This window comes from Ursus maritimus, unplaced genomic scaffold (genome assembly GCF_017311325.1).
Source record: "Ursus maritimus isolate PB19 unplaced genomic scaffold, ASM1731132v1 scaffold_27, whole genome shotgun sequence".
Classification (NCBI taxonomy): domain Eukaryota; kingdom Metazoa; phylum Chordata; class Mammalia; order Carnivora; family Ursidae; genus Ursus; species Ursus maritimus.
Window position 1 is genome coordinate 29,484,276 of NW_024425230.1, and position 23,088 is coordinate 29,507,363.

The 23,088-nt window shown below is 52.2% G+C and overlaps 1 protein-coding gene across 2 annotated transcripts; it reads left to right on the forward strand.

Moving 5' to 3' along the window:
- Positions 1-17,672: 17,672 nt before the first annotated feature.
- Positions 17,673-21,496, forward strand: LOC103678992 (cytochrome P450 1A1). 2 transcript variants are annotated; one of them, XM_008708485.2, is made up of 6 exons: positions 17,673-18,691; positions 19,212-19,338; positions 19,427-19,516; positions 19,830-19,953; positions 20,099-20,185; positions 20,348-21,496. In XM_008708485.2, the coding sequence occupies exons 1-6, from the start codon at positions 17,855-17,857 to the stop codon at positions 20,631-20,633; spliced, it is 1,551 nt and encodes a 516-aa protein (XP_008706707.2). In that variant the 5' UTR covers positions 17,673-17,854; the 3' UTR covers positions 20,634-21,496. The 2 variants fall into 2 exon arrangements, with proteins under 2 accessions (XP_008706707.2, XP_040498560.1); XM_040642626.1 differs by lacking the exon at positions 20,099-20,185.
- Positions 21,497-23,088: the final 1,592 nt, after the last annotated feature.

Here is a 23,088-nt window from a genome sequence, read left to right on the forward strand (position 1 = left end):
TCTAGGATCCCATCAAGGAAGACACGACATTATACTGTGGTCGTGTCTCTTTAAGCTCCCCCTGACTGTGACATTTCTCAGACTATCTTTGTTTTTGATGACCTTGACAGTTTTTCAAGAGTACCAGTCAGGTAGTCTGTAGGATGCCCAGTACTGGAATTTGTCTGTTTCTTTCATGATAAGGCTGGGGTTATGGGTTCTTTGTAGGAAGAGCAAGAAGTAAAGTGTCATCTTAGTCATATCATGTCAAGGTTACATATTGTCAGCCTGACTCAGGCTGGGTGATGTTGGCTTTGATCAGCTGGCCGAAGTTGTGTTTGTTAGTTTCTGCATGGTGAGTCACTCCTTCTGCCCCTTGCCATGTGTGCTCTTGGAAGAAAGTCACTGTGAGCGACCCACACCTATGGAGTGGGGAGTTCTGCTCCCCCTCCTTGAGGATGGAGTATCTACGTAAAATATTTGAACTTGTACATGACAGACCATTGACCTTTATTTTTGATAAAAAGCTTAAAACTTAATTAAATTACAAGATCCATCCAGAAAAGTGCAGCTATCATGTACAGCTTGATGAATTTTTATAGATTTAACAAAGCCACATAACTAGCCTTCAGATCAAGACACAGAACATTACCAACATCCTAGAAATCCCCTTTGTGCCCTCCCCAAGGGTAACCACAACCCCAATTTCTAATAGTGTAGATGAGTTGTGACTGTTTTTGTTCTTTATATAAATGAAATCATGCTGTGTGTACTCTTTTTTTTGGTTGTGGAATTTTTTTAAATTAATAGACTTTTAAAAAGATTTTATTTATTTATTTGGGAGAGAGATAGACCGAGACAGAGAAAGAGAGCATGGGCAGGGGGGAGGGGCAGAAGTAGAGGGAGAAGCAGGCTCCCCACTGAGCAGGGAGCCCGATGGAAGGCTCTATCCCAGGACCCCGAGATCATGACCTGAGCTGAAGTCAGATGCTTAACCGGCTGAGCCACCCAGGTGCCCCTTGCACACGTGTTTGTATGTATTTCTGCTATGTATAGACCGATGAGAAGACATGCTAGGTCACAGGCTAGACATATGTCCAGTGCTACTAGAGTCTACCAATTTTTCAGCGTACTTGAACCAATATGTATGAGGGTCCATGCTTCTCATGCTTACTACCATGGAATCTTTTTTTTTAAAAAAGATTTTATTTATTTATTTGACAGAGTGAGAGAGAACGAGCATAGGGAGCAGCAGGCAGAGGGAGAGGGAGAAGCAGGCTCCTTACTGAGCAGGGACCTCGATGTGGGGCTCCATCCCAGGACCCCGGGATCACGACCTGAGCCAAAGGCAGATGCTTAACCGACTGAGCCACCCAGGTGCTCCACCATGGAATATTTTTAATATTTTTAATTGTATCCATTCTGGAGTGTGTACTGACTACTTCCCTTTTTAAAATTCCTCAATGCTTCCCATAGACTTCGGGATAAAAACCAAACTCCCTCGCTTAACACCCAAAGGCTTCAGCAGCAGCTCTTGCTCTGGCTCTGTTCACCCCCATGATCCCCTTGCCCCACCCCCATCGTCTTCTCCATATGTTGATCCCTTTGCTTGAAACTCATCCCCCCACCCTGTGTCTTCTGGCCAGCTCCTGTCTATCATTCTATACCCTGCTCAACTGTCACCGTGCTGCTCCTCTGAATTACCACAGGCGCCACACTGCCTCCTTAACATCACCCTTCGTGCTGCCTCTCCTTTGGACTGTGAACTTAAAGGTCGAGGTAGCCTCTGCGTCTCTTCTTATCTCTAGTTCCTAGCACTGGGACTGCCACATGGCATGCATTCAGAACAAGATTTGTTGAATCAATTTGTGTTCCCAAGTAAAAATGCTAACTGGCACAGCAACTTTGTGAAGACTCTGCTTTGGGCATTTCCTGCATCGGTTTTATGGAACTTGCAATAATCCTTATGGTTAAAATTTATTGAGCACCTGCTATGCCTTAAGCTCTGTGCTGTGTGCTTAATGTCAGCCATCTCTGTTTTAGCGTCATAGCAATCCTATCTTGAGGATAGGATCCCAGGGGGAGCACGCAGGGCATGGCTAAGGTTTAGGTGAGGGGAAGGGTGAAGGGCACTCCTGGGTCACTCAACAAATTTATTCAGTGCTCATTCATTGATCTGGCTGCTGGTCAGGACTCAGTAATTGACAGCCCCTTTTCTGCTCCTTTTGGGTAAGTCCTTCTTTGTGCCTCTCATCATTCCATTCTCACTTCTGCCACGGCTCTGGTCACAAGGAACTGTGGTTTTTGGTTGGCCCATTGTCTAACCCAAACTCCAGCCAAGACTGTGGGCTCCTTGAAGGCAGGGGCTGAATCCCATTTGTCTCTGTGCCCAGACCTGGCGGAGAAGGAGGACCTTGCTGGACACATTAAATTAAATCTAGGGCGTCTCGATTCTATGAGATATGGACCTGGAGCTTCAGTCCTGGACATCCAATCACCTGCTGCGTATATCCACCCCGAGGCCCCCCACTCACAGCATCCTCATCGTGCCCAAATGAAGCGTGTTACTTCCCTGCACACGCACTTTCCCTCTGATCCTCAACCCAGCCAGAAACCTGGGAATCCTGGAAGTCTCTTTCTGTCATTCACCACCATCAGAATTCTCAGGATCCTACTGTTTAAATACCTCTTGGGTCTCACTCCTTCTCTCCATTCCTGTGGCACTGTCTGCAGAAGGCTGTCAGCACCGTCTCCCGCCTGGGCTTTTGCAGGAACCTCCTACTTGATCTCACCACATGTAGGCTAATGTTGTCCAACGGAGCTTTCTCCGGTGCTAGAAATTTTGTATGTCTGTGCCGTCCGATAGGGTAGCCACAAGCCACATGCAGCTATTGAGCACTTGAAATGTGGTTAGTTAGTGCAATTGAGAGCAGAAACTTGAATTCCATTTAATTTTATTTTTTAAAAGATTTTATTTATTTACTTGACAGAGAGAGAACGCAAGTAGGGGGAACAGGAGAAAGAGAAGCAGGCTCCCTGCTCAGCAGGGAGCCCAATGTGGAGCTCAATCCCAGGACCCTGGGATTATGACCTGAATCAAAGGCAGAAGCTTAACCGACCGAGCCACCCAGCTGCCTCAGAATTCCATTTAATTTTAAATTGAAGTAGTCACACGTGGCTCCTGGCTGCCATATTGGCCGGCACAGTTCTTGGCTCCCTCCTCAGCTCATCTCTCCAATCCGTGCTCCACATCGCCACCCACCTGAACTTGCTTAACTGCACATCTGAGCGTGTCCTGGGGCACCTGGGGAGCTCAGTCAGTTAATCGTCTGCCTTCAGCACAGGGCATGATCTCAGGGTCCCGGGATTGAGCCCCGCATCAGGCTCTCTGCTCAGCAGGGGTCTGCTTCTCCTTCTGTGCTCTCTCTCTCAAAGAAATAAATTAATTAAATAATTTTTAAAAATCTGAGCATCCCCCCTTCCTATCCTTCAGCAGTTTCTTAAGGCATTGGAAACAAAGTTCCAACTCATTCAGCATGGGAGCCAGTTCCTGCTCCCTTCTCTCCTCATTTCCCAACAGCCTCTCCTCACACAGCTTTCCCACCAGTCATAGGAAGCAGCTTCTCATTCCTCCAGCTTTCTGCCTCTGTGCTCTCACATATGCTGTTCCCTCTGCCTGGAACACCCTACCTTCCTCCCAACCTTCTTCCCCAGTCAACAAACAACCCTCCAGGAAATGCACTGCTTCCAGGTAAGAAAAGCTTACTTATATTGTGGTATTGGGATGCATTAATGACAAAGGATTCTCATGTCTCCAGGAGAGCAAATCCTCCCAACCTCAGCCCCAGGCCCACCTCCTCTGGGGCATCCTGAACCCTTACTCTGGTTCAGATCCTCCTCTTTGGGCATGGCTGTCTCATGGTACCAACACTCCAGTGTCATATTGCTTGGTTTCCCTTGCCCTCTCTAGATGGGACAACTTGAGGCAAGCGTGTTCTTATTCACTCGATTTTTAGTTCCGTGCCTGTCACTAGCAGATGTTCAACCATATTCTTTGAGCATAAATTGTGCTGTCAGCCACTGTTCTGGAAGAAAACTTACAGCAGTGAACAAGACAGGCCCTGCCTTCACAGAGGAGACTGACAACAAGCAGGCAAACAGATGAATGAGATCATTGCAGACTTACTGAAACTCTTCTTTGTCCTCCAGACCCAACCCCCACCCTTGCTCTGTGCACCGAGAGGCTGACCTCAGCAGACTGTATCAGTGGGCTCCCTCCATCCTCTGACTCCTTGTTGGGTTCAGTCAATGAGAGGCACTAGCATGAGATGTGAAGGTGGGAAGAGAATGAACTTGGGGTACTTCTACTCCACAGGTCACAACAGTCACTACTGCCAGGCAGTCCTCCTCTCCTTAGTCTCTCTCTGGGTCCATGAAACACCTCCTTCTTCTTGTCGCTTCCAGCCCAAGAGAGTGAGGGCTCTTCTCTATTACTAATTGTATGGTACCACCCTATCCTGTGTTGGTTTCCCCAAACCCTGCCCACACCTTTGTAAATCATCATTATTAAACGCTCCCCGATGACCCAGTTTGAATGGATCCTGTTTCTTGCAAAGACCCTGAATAATAAATGGGTTCTTTGCAAATCTGTGGTCCACCATCCTTGGAACCTCAGCTTTTTGCCCCAAGCTGGCTCCCTCTGGTCACAAGATAGCTGCTGCAGTTCCAGCCATCACATTCAGACATGACAAGGGCCAGAGGGACAAGACTGCACATCTTGCCATGTATTCCTTTTCAGAGTGAAGAAGACTTTCCCAAAAGTTGTCCCAGTTGACCCTGGTTTTCAGAATAGTTTACCTGAAGCATTTTTTCATTAAGGGAATTCCCCTGTCCTTCCTGCGGCTTTCAGTAAACAATCACAAATGTGTTCCAGAAAGTATTTGATCCCAGCTATAATAAAATTACTCTTAGTAAACAAACAAACAAACAAACAAACAACTTTGTCAACCAAATGCTCTTGGATGTGCTCCCACAGTGTCTGCCAAGGAGGTGGTCTCATTCAGACTTATTGGGGCAGAGCCTTGCTGCCCCACCAGCCAGTGATGGGCCACTCGACAAACTTAGGGACCCTATCCCACCTGCCCCACCACTTGTAGATACCTGATGGCCATTCCTTATTTTTTATTTTGGGGAATAAAAACTCTAGCAGCATCTCAGTCTCTCTCCACCATATCACTTGCTCTTGGCTTTTGTTTCCCTGCTGGCCACGAGGCTTTGGTGGGCATGCTGGGCTGTCCCAGGCCCTTGGGAGCCTCTGTCTTCCTGGCCCGTGGTGCAGGCACTGTCTAGGACCCAGCACCCTTAGGAAGAGCAGTGGCCTTGACTTTCAGCTCCTCCCAGGCCCCTTGGCAGCTGCCTCAATTGGACTTTGTTTCACACACAAGACAACACAAATGGTCCAAAAAACATTCTCCTTTCTTTCTGAAGGTTTTGTGATGCGTTGTTATCATTAACCAGTCTTTTTTTTTTTTTTTTTTTTTGAGAGAGAGAGAGATCATGAGCAGGGGAAGGGACAGAGGCAGAAGCAGACTCCCCGCTGAGCAAGGACCCAACTGACATGGGGCTCCATTCCAGGACCCTGGGATCATGACCTGAGCCACAGCAGACGCTTAACTGCCTGAGCCACCCAGGTGCCCCTTAACCAGTCTTTTTTTTGAAGACTTTATTTATTTATTTGAGAGAGAGAGAGAGGGCATAAGCAGGGAGAGCTGCAGGCAGAGGGAGAAGCAGGCTCCCCACCAAGCGGGGAGCCTGATGTGGGACTTGATCCCAGGACCCTGGGATCGTGACCTGAGTCGAAGGCAGATGCTTAGCCGACTGAGCCACCCTGGCGCCCCTTAACCAGTCTTTCTTAACCAGATTCCTATCATGAACCAGATTCCTCCTCCATATCATTGGCCAGAATCCTATCACAGATCTGTGTTTAATCCAGTCACCAGCAAGGCAACTGTGGCCACAGTGACTGGTGCAGAGCCGCCAAGACCCACTACTTCAGGCTGGGGGGCTGGGGTCAGCCTCCTCCAAAGGCACATAGCTCGGGAAAGGAAGATGGAAAATACTTGCCCAAAACGGGCGTGGAGGAGGGTGTTAGGAAGGAGGAGAACTCAAGGTGAGGGGGAAAGTCCATTGGGTGCCTGCAAGTGGTGGGGCAGTTGGGAAAAGATTCCTTAGTTGGTCGGGTGCCCAGGCCCTGGCTGCTGGGGCAGCCAGGCTGTGCCCCAATAGGTCTGAATGAGACCACCTCCTTGCCAGAGACAGTGGGAGGTCATCCAGGAGCATTTGGCTGACAAAGCAGAGGCCTTGCTTTGATGAGATGATGAGAACATTCGCTCTCAGCAGACCTCGGTGTTTATATATAAAAAGGCATCTCTAACTGGGAATCAGAGCATTCCCCTGAGCATGCCCAACCCCCCCCTTCGGCAGGTCAAACATTTCCTTGCAAAGCTGTTTTCACAATTCACTGGCTTGGCAAACACTCCCCCAACAGTAAAGGCAACTGCCAACCTGAGGAGAATGAGTCAAACTCAGACATATACTATGGGTCTAAATTAATCATATCCATTGCTATTGAAGGAAGAAGAGAAAAAGGAAAAAGAAGGTCTGCCTTCACCTCCCCTGCCCTCTAGAGTTAGCCCAGAGCCCGCGGGCACTCTCCCCCCTCCCCAGCCTTCTCTGTGTCGTTTCCCAGGCCTGCACCTTCCCAGCCATTCCCCACCTATCAAAACACAGAAGTCTCTGGAGGTCTCTCATCCGGATCCTGCAGAGTTCTTTCTGCTGGGGGCCACCGCAGAGCCTGCCCTCTGCCGATTATCATGGGGAACCTGATCGTGGCCCCATTGAGAGGAAACAGGAAGCTTCGACACAGAAAGAAATTGAGGACTTCTGGTGACCATGGCCATCTGGTCAACCATGTGGCCTTGCCCAGATGCTGGCCCTGGACGGAAGTGAAGGAGGCATAAGGTCGGATGTCTGATCTGGGCCAGGCTGAGATGAGCTTCTGAAGGCGGGACGGTGCCTGACGGCCTGTCTTCTGGGAGCAGAATGACTGCCATTCACTGAGCAGGTGCTGAAGAAAGGATCTGGGGTGGAGGTCCATTTGGCTGACCACCTTGGACCTGGTGCCCTGTGTACAAAGACCCAGAATTTCACTAGGCTTCTGCTATTGAAAACTAGATGTGTTTTCCTATTTGGGGGTTTCGCATGTTTCCATTCACTTATGTAACAAATATGCATTTTTCCACCCACAGTGTGCCAGTTTGCTATTGATGAAACACTGATCAAAACAGACAAGAGAGGGTGCCTGGGTGGCCCAGTTAGTTAAGAATCCCACTCTAGCTGTTGGCTCGGGTCATGATCTCAGGGCTGTGGGATGGAGCCCCGCATCAGGCTCTGTGCTCAGTCCAGAGTCTGCTTATCCCTCTCCCTCTCCCTCTGCTCCTTCCCCTGTTCGCACTCTCTCTCTTTCAAATAAATAAATAAAATCTCTCTCTTCTCTCTCTCACTCAAATAAATAAATAAAATTATTTGAGTGAGAGAGAGAAGAGAAAGAGGACGCACAAGCAGGGGGAAATGGCAGGCAGAGGGAGAGGGGGAAGAAGACTCCCCACTGAGCAGGGAGCCCGATGTGGGGCTCTATCCCAGGACCCTCGGATCATGACCTGAGCTGAAGGCAGACGCTTAACCAACTGAGCCACCCAGGAGCTCCTATAAATAAAATCTTTAAAAAAAAAAAAAACAGAACAAAACAAAACAGACAAGAGTCCATACTCTGTTGGAGCTTACGTTCTAGTTGAGATACATTGACCATACACAGCATAATAAAATATAGAGTATATTTGAAGTTTGTATGTATACAAATAAAACTCAAGTTGAGAAGTGGGGTAGACTGGGAGTCAGGGTATAGTTTTGCACAGGATGATCAAGGAAGGCATATTGAAAAGATGATATATGAGGAAGTAAGACAGGAAGATTTGGGGAGGAAGTTTCCAGGGGGAGGGAGGACAGCAAGTGCAAAGGCCCTGAGGCAGAGTGCTGGATAGCTTCCACTTGCCCCTCCAGTCCTACTCTCCACCCTTCTTCACTCTCGGTCTTGGAGGGCTGACTTTGTGGGCTACAGGAATGGGTTTCTCTTTCTCTGGCTTTCAGTTGGGTCCATGGAAGGCACCAGCAGGCCATGAGAGGGCATGAACAGAGTGAGGTCAGAGTACATAGGCTCTCTCCCTGCAGGGTCTTTGCATGCTAGCTGCAATTCTCTATGAGGGCCACTGCTCCCTCTGTGGAGACTCTTGACAGCTACCTTCTCTGTGGTCTGTCTTCTGTTCCGTCTCCTCGCCAAATCTGGCCCTGCTGTTGTTAGCCCTGGGGTGCTGCCTTGTCCCTTACCGGCCTCTCTAAATTGTGCTCATAGAGAGGAGTGAGCCAGGGGAAGGAAGGGTCACAGATGAGGAGGTCAGAGAGCTAATAGGAGCCACATCTGGAAGGGCTTTGCACTGTTTCCTCATCAGCTTCCTTCTGAAAACTTCACCTTGTTCTGTCCTGAACCTGGCGAGAGGAAGGTATCTTTTCCTCAGCTAGAAGCTGTGGAAATGGGGCACCGGGACTTGGCCACGGCCACTTCCTTCTCAGGGCTTGCCCCAGCCAGCAGAACAGTGAGCTCTGCTCCCAGCACACGAGGAGCACACACTCTTCTGATGGCCTCTGCTTCCCGCATGGGTTCCCTCCAGACCCCACCAACCAACAGCTCCTCAACACCGTGGTGGCATCTTCTGGAGATAGAATTAGCCTCCCCCTAGGTGCTGATGGTGGCATTTGGGGCCCAGGGGCAGGCCACAAGGAAGCTACTAGGAGTGACTTCTTAGGATTCTGTCCAACTCACCCAGGCTGTCTTAGGGTCAGCCTCAAGGGCCAAGGTTTAATCATTCAGAGAGTTCTCTGGCAGGCAGATTTTGGTTACAATTCTTTGGTTTCAAGTCCCCAACCCCAACTCCTAGCAGAAGAAAAAGAGGAGGTGGAGGAAGAAGGGAAAAAGGAGGAGGTGAAGAAGAATGGAAAAAGGAGGAAAGAGGAAAAAGGGGAGGCGGTGGTGATGCGGACTCGGGTACTAGCGATGTTCTGCGGGTGAATTTCACTGGCTTCAGGAATAACTGGACCGAGGTGCTCGACGTCGCCAATTCTCCCTCTCTCCCCTCGTCTCCCAGCTCTGCCTCCGCCTGAATGGGCATCATTCTGAAGTAGGCCTTCTTTAAACATGGCCACCAGTAGCCCCAGATTTATTTTTTAATCCGCTGAGCCACCACTGGCAAAAAGAGAACTTCTCTTGTCCAACAATTTCATAAAAACCTCTGTAAGGCTCTCAGTGGCCTGACCTGATAGCCTGAGGTGGGGCCAGTTCTACCAAACCTACTAGCTAAGAGGAGGAAGGAAGTGGTCCCCAAAGGACAATCGAAGTGGTATTGCCACAAGAGGAGAGAATGCTGGGCACACAAAACCCCTCAGATGGCCACTAACACTGGGGAAACCATATAATTTATTGTACAAGTCAGCACTCTCTGGAGAGTGAAAGAAGGCACTTTGAATAATTATGTCTGTTCAGCAGGTTTAGACCAAGGCTATCCTGGGAAAGTGTTGTCAGCCCGAACTATAGAACTATAGTAGCGAAGAGCCAGAGAGCCAAGGGGTGCCCCATCTGAGCCCTGGATCCAGCAACCTCAATCTCCCTGGCTGTCTGGGCGCAGGTAGGAGAGGGGAAGGTGCTCAGGGTTCAGGGCGCAGGTGTGGTGGGGTGTGAAGACACACTGGGAGGCAAGTCCCAGTTTTCCACATCCACTCACACCCCACTCTTGCCCCACAGCCTGACGCCAGCCTCCTCCTACCATGCCTCTTCATTGCCATGCCCCCTGCCCAGGCCTGGAACACCCCCTCTTTTTTTTTTTTATGATTTTTTATTATATTATGTTAGTCACCATACAGTACATCCCCGGTTTTCGATGTAAGGCTCGATGATTCATTAGTTGCGTATAACACCCAGTGCACCATGCAATACGTGCCCTCCTTACTACCCATCACCGGCCTATCCCATTCCCCCACCCTCCTCCCCTCTGTAGCCCTCAGTTTGTTTCTCATAGTCCATAGTCTCTCATGTTTCATTCCCCTTCTGATTACCCCCCTTTCTTTATCCCTTTCTTCCCCTACTGATCATTCTAGTTCTTATGTTCCATAGATGAGAGAAATCATATGATAGTTGTCTTTCTCTGCTTGACTTATTTCACTTAGCATTATCTCCTCCAGTGCCGTCCATGTTGTAGCAAATGTTGAGAACTCGTTCTTTCTGATTGCTGAGTAATATTCCATTGTATACATGGACCACAACTTCTTAATCCAGTCATCTGTTGCAGGGCATCTCGGCTCCTTCCACGATTTAGCTATTGTGGACAATGCTGCTATGAACATTGGGGTGCATATGGCCCTTCTCTTCACTACGTCTGTATCTTTGGGGTAAACACCCAGTAGTGCAATGGCTGGGTCATAGGGTAGCTCAATTTTTAACTTTTTAAGGGACCTCCACACTGTTTTCCAGAGTGGCTGTACCAACTTGCATTCCCACCAACAATGTAGGAGGGATCCCCTTTCTCCACATCCTCTCCAACAATTGTTGTTTCTTGCCTTGTCTATTTTTGCCATTCTAACTGGCGTAAGGTGGAACACCCCCTCTTATACTCTTCTTAGTCTACCCTCCCACAGAGCCCCTTACCTGTCCCCACCCCAGGGTCTCAGCCTTCTCACAGCTCCTGGAGCATTTCCTGATTAGGCATAGGCTATATTTGGGGCGTGCTTCCCACCTCCCCTGTGGGAGAGGGATTTGTTGTGGGTCTTATTGTCTCTCCATCCCCCCTGCCCCCCCGCCACGGCCTTTAGCAGTGCTGATCAAACACCCTTGGTTAGCCCAAGACCCTCAGCCCAGAGCCCTCTCCCCTCCCCACTGCCCCCTGCCCCCCTGTTCCTGGTAGCAGATAGATCAATGGCTGGGGAATCCTAGCCAAAGTTCTTCTCACGCAAAGGCATGCGAACTTTGACCCAGGATGGGCTGTTCAGCTCCACACCAAGGCCCTCTAACCTCCTGCCTGCTTGCCTCCCTCCTTCTCAGCCTGGTGATCCCGGAGGCCCCTTTGTCTGGGCCGTTCCCTGAGACAGGGCTTGCCAATGAGAAGTGCAATGCCTTCTGTAATCCCAGTGCACCAGACTCTTGGCCGGGAGTATGGGGAAATGGGGGGCCCTGACCCAGGGGCTGAGCCTGTCTGCCTTTGGACCCCTGAGGTTTTGCCGGTAGTCTGGGACAAGACATCGTGCTGGGTAGAGTCCTGGCCAGGAAGCAAGGGGCCAGAGCTCTAGATTCTGGTTTGCTAGGTGTCCTTGGGCCTTCTCCTTTCTGGCATAAGTCTCTCCAGCTCCAGCTGCCTGAGAAGTGGGAGAGACATTGGTTTAATTAGCTGATGGATTTCTTTGGGGTCAAGAGCCCCTTAGAGAATGTGAGCAAAGCATCTTCTACCAGGAGGAGTCTGCTGGGTCTCTGGGCAGGAGCCCCAGCCGATGATCTTGCAGAGCCACTGAGGAGGCCGCCACGATTCTCTAGGGCTAGGGCCTTGGTGGGGACCCTGGGAAGCCCAGGCAGAGATGGGCTGCAGAGCAGGGGAGGGCTCTGGGGGTGCCTTGCTCCTGCCTTCTGTACCACGGTTTCCACATGGGTTCTTTCTACTCTCTGTGGCTCTAGCTCCAACCGAGATTGAACAGACCTCTCTTCGGTACCATGAGGCTCCCCAGGCTGAGCCAGAGATGCAGAAGTGGAATGAAGGGAGGGATGCTAGGCGGAATGGAAGCCCAGCAATACCTTCCTTGTCTCCTGCCTGTTCTGATGCCCAAATTCCACTCTTACAGCATCAGTACTTTGGGCTCAACCATCCCCCAGGTGGATTTAACTGCTTTACTGATTATTAATATCTCGCGAAGGCTTGGCTTATCAGGGATGTCTGGGTGGCTCAGTCGGTTGGGCATCGGCCTTTGGCTCGGATCATGATCCCAGGGTCCTGGGATTGAGTCCCATGTCAGGCTCCCTGCTCGGTGGGGAGCCTACTTCTCTCTCTCCCTCTGCCTGCTGCTCCCCTTGCTTGTATTCCCTCTCTCTCTCTCTCTGTCAAATAAATGAATAAAATCTTAAAAAATAAAGGCTTGGCTTATCAATCTATTTTTAAAGATTTATTTATTTATTTTACGGAAAGAGAGAGGGAGAGAGAGGGAGGGCGTGTGCAGTGGAGGGGGGGGCAGAGGGAGAGAGAGGATCTCATGACCCGGAGATCATGACCTGAGCTGAAAATCAAGAGTCAGATGCTTGAACTGACTCAGCTACCCTGGTGCCCCTTAGATGAGTTTTAAAATAAGGGAGATTAGAAGTAGAGGTGGTGGGTTCCTTGCTCAGTGGGGAGGCTGCTTCTCCCTCTCCCTCTGCCCCTCCCTCCTGCTTATGTGCTCTCTCTCTCTCATAAATCAAAACTTTTTAAAAAGCGTGATATCTTAAAAAAAAAAAAAAAGGAGGAAGTAGAGGTGGTCAGGCCTGGTAGGTCCCGTCAAAGATTCTGGTTTTCGTTCACATGGGAACAACTGAAGGGGCATGGTTGCGATAGGATGAGTTTTCCCATTTTTGAAAAGACCCTTCTAGATGCCACAGGCTTGCGAAGGAATTGGAGGGAGTGACAGGCAAGTGGGAACCAGGTTTGGAGGCTACTTTTACTCCAGGGAGCAGTGATGGGGTCCTGGCAGAGAATGAGGCCGTGGCAGTGGACAGATGGCAGGGCGGAGTACCCCCTCCTCCGCACAGTAGCCAGAGTGAGCTTCCTTGCCTCACTCCCCACAATGTGTCCATCTCACACACAGGAGATGTTTCTCAACGGGGTGCTCACTGCACCTGGGGAGGGGGGGCACTCAATTCTAGGAGAAATCCCGAGTCACAAGACCACTGCCCATTTCCAGTGCCCTTGGTATTGCTGCCTCCCTTCCTCCCTCCCAAGGACCATCTGTAGGGGCCTTTGAACTTGCTGTTTCCTCTGCTTCCAGATACCTGTGCACTCTGAGTCTTGATTCCACACTCTTGCCTCTGCTCAGTGTCATTTTCTCAGTGAGGCCTTCTCTGACTACCCTATTTTTTTTAAGTAGGTTCCACACCCAACGTGGGTCTTGAACTCTTGACCTGGAGATCAAGAGGCGCTCGCTCCACCAACTGAGCCAGCCAGGCGCGCCCCTGACCACCCACCCTATTTTGAATTGCAATTTCCCCCAGGGTGATTTCTCACCCTTCTCTCCTTTATTTTTCTCTAAAGCACTTTTCAGCCTCTGACATTCGCTACGCATCCTCCTCGCTCCCCCCCCCCCACCCCAATCTAAGCTCCCTGTGAACAGGAGCAGTGTCAGTTTTGTTCACGTGCATATTAATCGCCAGTATCCTGAACAGTGCGTGGCACATAGTAGGCCTTTGGTACATATTTGCCCAATGTTTGAGTGGAGTGGTGAACGGGCGGGATGAGGCTCTGTTTTTGGTTGGGCCAGCGGATGGCGGTGTCATTCGCTGGGTCAGAGAACACGGCGGGAAGGGCGGGTGAGGTGGTCAGCTGGGGACGGGATGACCAAGACACGCAATTGCCGCTTTTCCCCCTGCGCGTTCTACAGCGGCACGGCTCGGCAGGGGCAGGGGCAGGGGCAGCGTCCTAGGCAGCCAGCCAGGCGAGCCATGTGGCGCTGGGGCTGCGTGTCCTGCCACAGGCGTGGACCACAAATACGACATACGCAGGCTCCTGCTCGCAGGCAAAAGCCTAGCTCCGCACGCAAACCTGGGCCCTTTGCACCGCCCGCCCCCCCATCCAATCGCGGCTTCGCCGTTCCTCCCTCCACCCTCACCTCCAGGCTCGCCTGGAGACTAGCTCTTTAAGAGCCCCGCCCCCGACTCCCCTCCCCCTTCGCGTGACTGTGCCGGGACCCGAGGTGGGGAGTCCGGCAGCTGGGTGGCTGCGCCGGCCTCCGGGCCCTTCTCACGCAACTCCCGGGCACCTCGCCTCCGGCCAGGTGGGGCGGGGATGGGCCGCGTGACCTCTGCCCCCTGGAGGGACGTACCGGACACGTGCACGATAGCCTAGGGAGGCTTCTGGCTGGGCGCCCCCCTCCTCGGTCCCTGGGCCCCCTCCCCTGCCCGGTCCGAGGGTCCCCCTTTCCTTGGCCCCCGGGAGCTAGCCGCACACAGCCCCCCTCGCCGCCCAATTTCTCCGCCCCGCCAATAAGCCAGGAGCCCCGGGAGTCAAGAGGAAACCTCGAGGGCCTGTGGGTCCCGGCTGGAGGTACCCCCGGTTTGCAGCGTTCCAAAGTGGCCCTCCAGCTAGTGAGGGCCCGTGAGCGCTCAGCGAGGCTGCGCGTTTCCATGCACTCCCGCCTGTCTATCCGGGAGCTCAGACTTGGGCTAGTCACCCGGGCTCTGGGGGCTCTTGGGGAACGAAGCCAGCCCTTCGGCGCCTCTGGCCTTCCGGCCCCGGTGACCTCGGGGCTGGGGTCGCCGTGCTTCTCACGCGAGCCCGGACTCGGTAACCCGGGGGAAAGAGGTCATCACACAGCAGCCCCGCCCAGCCTGCCTGGCCCCTGTCAACTAGTAGCAAGGGGGAGGCACTCCCAAGCCCAGTGTTCCAGTGTATGCAAAAATTAGGGTGAGGGGTCCCCGCACCGGGGAATGGAGGGCTTCCCCTACCGTGTCTTCGGGCTGTCTTGGGACTTCTTCCAATCCCCACTTCAGTTGGGGTCTGCGCTGTCCATGGGGACCTTGGAACTGGGGTCTCAGGTGTCCCCAGCCCTCACCCCTTTACCTGCTGGCACTTGGAGGAGGAGTCCCCATAGTGGGTTCTTACCTCTCTCTCTGAGTTCCCCCAACCCTGTCTTCTCCCCCACTTCCCAACCCCCTTTCTTCCCTTTTTCCTCCCTCCTCCCCCTCCGTCCTAGAGCAACCCCCCCCATCAGCCCGCCCCTCCCTCTCTCCTAGCTCCAGGGGGTGTGGCCAAGCGCACGAGCTGTTTATAAAGGTGGAAGCGCTTTCACCCTCATCCCGAAGGTGACAGTTCCTAGGAGCTTTTCCTGATCTTTCTCGGGTCCCTCGCTTAAGAGACCAGTCGTCCCAGCTCACTTCAGTACCTTCTCACAGCCACAGGTGAGTGTTGGGGGCTTCCGGCTTGCCCCTTCCCTCCCAACAAAAAGAAAATTTTGATGCCTCCTAGGTTTTCCTAGGTGGCCACTGGTCTAGCACCTCAAAAAAGGAGGCTAAGAGTGTCCTTCGTGACCAGGAACTCCAGCTCCATGGTGGGAAAACCGAGGCCCGGGGAAAGGCAGGAATTGCCCAAGGTCCCATAGCTAGTGCCAGAATTCTAGATTTTAGATGGCCCCCCTTCCAGGACTCCAGGATTCAGGCTCCATTTCCATCCCCATTCCCACGCCCTGAATGTCCTAGGGCTTCCCCATCAGGGTCACCTGGGAGGCTGGAATAAGGACACAACTGTGGCAAGCTAGGATGATGTCCAGGCAGGGTGAGGAGGGGGGCTTCTCCCTGGGTGGTCAAGATGGATCAAGGGGGCAGGTTGGGTTCTTAGCAGCTGTACCTTGCCTTATCTAAAAGCTACCCCTGGCTGTCTCGACCCTCCCAAGGCCTGGCTTGTCAGAGCCAAGATGTACTGGCCAGGAGAAGAGATGCTGATCTGAACGAGAGTCCCGGGCACTGCCCAGGGCCCTTCCCTATCCCACTGCCTGCCTTCTCTGTCCTGTACTAGGGGGCAATCTGTGTGAGAGATGGCCGGCTGCAGAGAGCTGGAGTATCAGTCCCTGAAGACTCACCAGTCACATCTTTCTTGGCCTCTGGCTGTCTCGCTAGGGCTGGAGGTCCCCCCGGGGCACCCAGTGTGAAGAAGGGAAACCATAGCACCCCAAGACCTGTCCCTAGTTCACTCAGGGAGTCAGGGCTTGAGTGTGCTTTGGGATCCAGCTCCTGCAGGGGGCCTCCCTAGACAGATGGCTGTATACTTAAGGTAGGAGCCAGACAATCTCCCCATCTTAGGAGGTTCTCCTGTAGGGAAGTTCAGGATTCAGATGGGGAGGTTCCCCAGGTCAGATCTGGATTTTCTCTTCTCTGAGATCTAGCTGGGCATATCACCTCTCCACCCCCACCCCAAGTGATACAGCTGGAGCCCGGGAAGGCAAAATGACAAGTCCAAGGCTGAGCCATGGAGCCTGCAACACCGGAGCTCCTCATCTCCAGTCCAGAGCACCTGGCAGGTGCCCCAGTCAGAGGCCAATGTCTTGCGGAGAATACTCCATGGATTTGCGCACCCTTTCTAGAACAAGCCTAGAGAGAAAGTTTAGTCTCCACCTCTGTTAAATTTAGATTGATTCCTAATTTCCCGAATTCCAGTCTAGCATTTTCTTGCAGCCCTTATCTGGTGGGAGTCTTCCATTTATCTCTGTTCTCTGGGGACTGGGAAATGGGGGAGGCCCAGACTGTTCATTCATCGAGAACTGAGCCCCGCAAAAACCCTGGCCTGGATTTCTGTGACCCGGAGCCTCAATGTAGCTTGTCACGGGCCGCTTTTAAACCTTGGGTCAGTTGAACTCAGAGAGCTGAGGCTGAGTTGTATGGCTTAGGCAGTGGCCTTCGGGTCCCCTGTCCCTTCCCTACCCTGTCACAGGGTCTGGTCTAGCAGGATTCCTTAGACCCTGGAATGGATGGAGCAATAGAAAACGGAGAGTTCTGGGAGAGAATCTGACCAGTCTTCAAAGGGAGGTACCTGTGACAGGAGCTGCTTCCCGGGGAACTTTCCCTAAGAGGTCTGAGTCCCGGCTCTGTCACTGAGTGCCCGGGAACTTTAGTCAGGTCAGTGGCCCCTCTGGAGCTCAATTTCCCCAAATGTGACATGAGGCAAAAGGAGCCTATGATCCCTAGTTCTCCTGATGGCAATGTTTCCCCAAGTGTGGTGGATAAGTGCTCAAGGGGATTGGGGGTGACACATGTCGATTATGTGTTCCATATACATTGTGGGGGGGAATCAGACCTGTACTTTGATGCAGATATTTTTGTTTGGGATGATGCTAAGTGGGTAGATTTAAAGTTGATTTTAGAAAAGCAAAAAATAACAGTACAGGTGCTGTATGGGAATCACAGACTGATGTGTGGAGAACCCTATTTTATTTCACTTGTATTATATTATATTATATTATATTATATTATATTATATTATATTATATCATATATTATTTTAAGGGGGCTCCATGCTGGGCTTGAACTCACAATCCTGAGATCAAGACCTCATTGAGACCAAGAGTCGGATGCTTAACCAACTGAGCGACCCAGGCACCCCAAGGAAAACCCTGTTGTAGATTGGTGCAGCTGTATTCTGGAATTGGGCACTTTGGGTTGGGAGTATGGATCCAACACTTCCTGACTGTGTGACCTTGTGCAAGTCGCTTACCTTCTCTGAGCCTCACTGCAGTCTACCTTTCAGGCTGTGACCAGGACCGAATGAATGGCTGTGAAATTCATGGCACACGGTAGCAGCTCCACAAACAGCTTCTCCCGTCTCCTCCCCTTCACGTCCAGTTAGCTGTGCTGGATAGGAAAATTTCTCCTTTCTTTGACCAGCATGCTGACACTTTAGGACATTGGTTCCTCATATCCCCCCATCTGATATCTTGGTCTTTTCTTCCCTGCCCCCCTCTCAGCAGCTGCCGTCCTGAGAACTCTGCGCAGACGATGTTCTCTGTGTTCAGACTCTCCATCCCCATCTCGGCCACCGAGCTTCTCCTGGCCTCCGCCGTCTTCTGCCTGGTGCTCTGGGTGGTCAGGGCCTGGCAGCCTCGGGCTCCCAAAGGCCTGAAGAGCCCCCCGGGGCCCTGGGGCTGGCCCCTGCTGGGGAACGTGCTGACCTTGGGGAAGAGCCCGCATCTGGCGCTGTCGAGGCTGAGCCAGCGTTATGGGGACGTGCTGCAAATCCGCATCGGCTCAACGCCCGTGCTGGTCCTCAGCGGCCTGGACACCATCCGGCAGGCCCTGGTGCGGCAGAGTGATGATTTCAAGGGCCGGCCCGACCTCTACAGCTTCACTCTGGTCACAGATGGCCAGAGCATGACCTTCAACCCAGACTCTGGACCAGTGTGGGCTGCCCGCAGGCGCCTGGCCCAGAACGCCCTGAAGAGTTTCTCCACTGCCTCGGACCCGGCGTCCGCGTCCTCCTGCTACCTGGAGGAGCACGTGAGCAAGGAGGCCGAGGCCCTCCTCAGCAGGCTGCAGGAGCAGATGGCAGAGGCGGGGCGCTTTGAACCCTACAGATACGTAGTGGTGTCGGTGGCCAATGTCGTCTGTGCCATGTGCTTTGGCAAACGCTATGACCACGATGACCAAGAGCTGCTTAGCCTAGTCAACCTGAGTAACGAATTCGGGGAGGCGGTTGCCTCTGGGAGCCCGGTGGACTTCTTCCCCATCCTCCGATACCTGCCCAACCCCGCCCTGGATGTCTTCAAGGACCTGAATAAAAGGTTCTATGCCTTCACGCAGAAGCTGGTCAAGGAACACTACAGAAAGTTTGAGAAGGTACAGGCTGGTGGGGAAAGCCAGTGGGGGGGGGGAGCAGTAGGGTTGGGGCCAGAAGGTCAGAGATAACTGGAGAAGTAGGGGGGTTGGCAGGCTCTCAGGGGCCTTCACCCTGGGATTCTGAGACGAGTGCTTGAGTGGACTCTGTCCTGGGCAGGGAAATAGAACTTTTCCTTGATTAGCCTTTCTATCCTTCCCTCAGACAGCAACATTTACTGAATACACAGTCTGTGAGGACCCAAGGCCAGTGGCTGTGGGGAACAGGAAGAATTAAAAAGTTGGTCTCCTGGCCTCATGGGAGAAAGAAGGGTAAAAAGCATGTCTAGATGAGCCCTCTGTCTCAGGTGTCCCTTGAATTGGGGCTGCCAGTATTCCGAGGTAGGAGAAGCTGGGAAGGCAGCCTTGGGGCAGAGGGGTCCCCTCCTGAACGAAGATTCTAGGGATGGTGAGGAAGTAGGCCTGGATGGAGAGGTAGGTCTGGGTTTGGGATCTTGTTCACCTGTAGGCCTTCCCTACCCAGGGCCACATTCGGGATATCACAGACAGCCTGATCGAGCATTGTCGGGACAAGAGGCTGGATGAGAATGCCAATATCCAGCTGTCTGACGAGAAGATTGTTAATGTTGTCTTGGACATCTTTGGAGCTGGTATGAGCTACCCCATTGTGCCTTTCCTGTGCCCAACCGCCCTGACTGGCCAACCGCTTAATCTTTCCCTTCGTTCTCCCCTGGTCAGGATTTGACACGGTCACAACTGCCATCTCCTGGAGCCTCCTGTACCTGGTGACGAACCCCAATGTACAGAAGAAGATCCAGGAGGAGCTGGGTAGGTGGTGGCTTCCTTTAAAGTGCTCAAGGCAGAGTTCTGGGTGGCCCCTTCATCCACATGGTCCTTTTTTATTTTACTTTACTTTATTTTATTTTAAAGATTTTATTTATTTGAGAGGGTGAGTGAGAGAGAGAGGAGAGGACAAGCTGGGGGAGGGGCAGAAGGAAAGGGAGGAGAAGACTCCCCATTGACCAGGGAGCCCGATGTGGGGCTGGATCCCAGGATTCTGGGATCGTGACCTGAGCTGAAGGCAGACGTTTAACCCCACTGATCCTCCGGGGCGCTCCCCATGGTCCTCTATGTTCTGCAGACATAGTGATTGGCAGGGCCCGGCAGCCCCGGCTCTCCGACAGACCCCAGCTGCCCTACATGGAGGCATTCATCCTGGAGGTCTTCCGACACGCTTCCTTCGTCCCCCTCACCATCCCTCATAGGTGAGGCCCCATGGATCCACTGCTGTCTGATACTGGGCCTTCCTCCAGTCCATGTACCCAATCAGGGCCAGTGGGAGGGACAGGTATGGGAGGCAGGGGGATGTCCGTGTGGTCCTGAGCCTGACTGGGCTTCCTTCTTCCCCAGTACCACAAGAGACACAAGTCTGAGTGGCTTTTACATCCCCAAGGGACGTTGTGTCTTTGTGAACCAGTGGCAGATCAACCATGACCAGTAAGTTGAGAGGAGGCAAGGGCAACTCTGCCCTCTCCCAAGCTCCAGACCCTGCTGTCCCTGGGCCACTTGCCATCCCCTACTCTTTTGGGCTGGGGCTCAACCCACTTGATGCTTCTGCACCCCCAGGCTGCCACTTCAGCGGCTTCTCTCTGATTACAGGAAGCTATGGGGTGACCCATCCGAGTTCCGGCCAGAACGATTTCTCACTCTCGATGGCACCATCAACAAGACACTGAGTGAGAAGGTGATTCTCTTCGGTATGGGCAAGCGGAAGTGCATTGGTGAGACCATTGCCCGACTGGAGGTCTTTCTCTTCCTGGCCATCCTGCTGCAGCAGGTGGAATTCAGTGTGCCCCAGGGCACGAAGGTGGATATGACCCCCACCTACGGGCTGACCATGAAGCACGCCCGCTGTGAGCACTTCCAAGTGCGGGTGCGCGCTTAGGGGACCGAGAGCCCTGGAGCCTAGACTCTGTCTACCTGGCCTATCTGGGCGGCCAGGCCAGGGGGCTGGCCCAGGGATGGGGGGGGTGGCTGTTCTAAACTTTGGCCTGCAACCCACAGATATTGGTCTGGCTGGGTTTTGCTGTCTGGGCTGGCAGGCAAGCCTGAAGGATCATGCCTGCCCACCACCCTGGACTTGCTCCTCTGCATACTGACCACAGACAGTGGACACAGCAGGGACCACAAAGGAACAGATGGAGCCTTCTGGAGATGTGCTTGAGCCAGGAGGCTTGCTTGGGTTAGGAGGTCCTAAGCCCCTGGAAACCTTGAGGGAATGCTCTAGAAGCCCAGTGGCTGGCTGATTTTCTGTGGGGGATGACTGGCTTGAGAACCATCTACAGCAGGCCACGCCAGGGCCTGTCTAATTTCTTGGACATGTAGGAGCTGTCAAGAGTGAAGGGAAGAGGCAGCTTGGGATACTACTGAGAAATCTGACCACATGGCTCCGGGACACTGTGATGCCTTTTTTGCTCTCCCTGCAGGCAGGAGCAGGGGTGCCTCCTGGCCCTGGAAGGCCCCTGTTCCTGTCCAGGAGGGGCGGCTGGGAACTTGTGTCTAAGAGGGGTAGAGAGAGAGATCAAAGGGAGTGCCCAGATTCAGGTACCAAAGACCAGGTCTCTATGCCCTATATAAAAATGCCTTTTAAAAATGTTTGAACACAAGAAGCTTTTTTTTCGCCTGCATTGTACTGGCATGTCTGCATTTATCATAGAGAAGAGCTTAAGAACCATTTATTGAGGGGCGCCTGGGTGGCACAGCGGTTAAGCGTCTGCCTTCGGCTCAGGGCGTGATCCTGGAGTTCTGGGATCGAGCCCCACGTCAGGCTCCTCCACTACGAGTCTGCTTCTTCCTTTCCCACTCCCCCTGCTTGTGTTCCCTCTCTCACTGGCTGTCTCTATCTCTGTCAAATGAATAAATAAAATCTTTAAAAAAAAAAAAAAAGAACCATTTATTGAGTGCAATAGAGAAAATTCTAACCCAAGTATTCAGAAATGTGTAAGAAACATCTATCTAAGCTAAATAAAGATATTATCCAGAAGTCCTATTGTGGACGTTTTTCGACTCTTGAATGAATCCGTCACTCCTCTACCTGCCCAGTCTGAGCCCAGTCTCATGTTGGATTTTACTGTGGGAGGAAGAAGAGGAAGAGGAGGCAGTGAAGAGGTGAAGCCACGGCTCTCAGGAAGCTCACCATCCAGCTGGGGCACAAGACTGTCCCTTCACTGCCTTCCTAACTGGTCACACATCGATGAAGTGCATTCTCCAGACCAGGCGCGGGGGGGATATAAAGCAAATAAGTCCCTGAACTGATTAGAGGAGCCAGCTCATAAGCACATCATCCAGTTCACTGTGATGAGGGCTCTACCTGACAGTTGCATAGAGGAAGGTGAGGCCCGGAACTGGGGCTGGGGGGCGGGGGGCAGGGTGTGTGTGTGTGTACGTGTGTGCGCGTGCGTGTAGGGGGATGCTGCAGATCTTGGGGATATCTATGCAGATTCCTCCTCAAAGAATAAGAGGCAGGGGGTGCCTGGGTGGCTCAGTCTGTTGAGCCTCCGACTCTTGACTTTGGCTCAAGTCATGATCTCATGGTGGTGAGATCGAGCCCTGCCTCAGGCTGTGTGTGCAGTGGGGAGTCTGCTTGAGATTTTCTCTCCCTCTCCTGTCCCTCCCCTCCACTCACATGTTCTCTTTCTCTGTCCAAAATAGATAAATATATCTTCAAAAAAAAAAAAAAAAGAAATGAACAATATTAAACTGCGGTGTCTGGAAATACACACTTGGCAACAAATCTTATAATAAGAATAAGGGAATGAGGGCGCCTGGGTGGCTTAGTCAGTTACGCGGCTGCCTTCAGCTCGGGTCAAGATCCCAGAGTCCTGGGATCAACCCGCATTGGGCTCCTTTCTCAGGGGGAACCTGCTTTTCCCTGTCCTTCTGCAGCTCCCCCTGCTTGTGCTCTCTGTCTCTCTGTCAAATAAATAAATAAAATCTTAAAAAAAAAAAAAGGGATAGGAAATCAGGATATGGAGAGTGGTTACTCTGGTGGGGAGGGAGTGTGTTATAATTGAAATGGGACATGTAGAGGGCTTCCAGGATGATGCATAAAGTTCCACTTCTTAACTTGGGTGTAGTTCAAAGATACTTGCTTTATAGGGGCGCCTGGGTGGCTCAGTCGTTAAGCGGCTGCCTTCGGCCCAGGGCCTGATCCCAGGGTCCTGGGATTGAGCCCCACGTCGGGCTCCCTGCTCCGCTGGGAGCCTGCTTCTTCCTCTCCCACTCCCCTTGCTTGTGTTCCCTCTCTCGCTGGCTGTCTCTCTCTCTGTCAAATAAATAAATCAAATCTTTAAAAAAAAAAGATACTTGCTTTATAAAAATAAGAAAAAAACAATTTGTAC

Excerpts from the sequence above, each read along its gene's own strand:
- LOC103678992 (XM_008708485.2), top strand. The coding sequence starts at position 17,855 with ATGTTCTCTGTGTTCAGACTCTCCATCCCCATCTCGGCCACCGAGCTT. Across the intron at positions 19,339-19,426 it reads CTTGGACATCTTTGGAGCTG|GATTTGACACGGTCACAACT; the intron begins GTATGAGCTACC and ends TCCCCTGGTCAG. Across the intron at positions 19,517-19,829 it reads GAAGATCCAGGAGGAGCTGG|ACATAGTGATTGGCAGGGCC; the intron begins GTAGGTGGTGGC and ends TATGTTCTGCAG.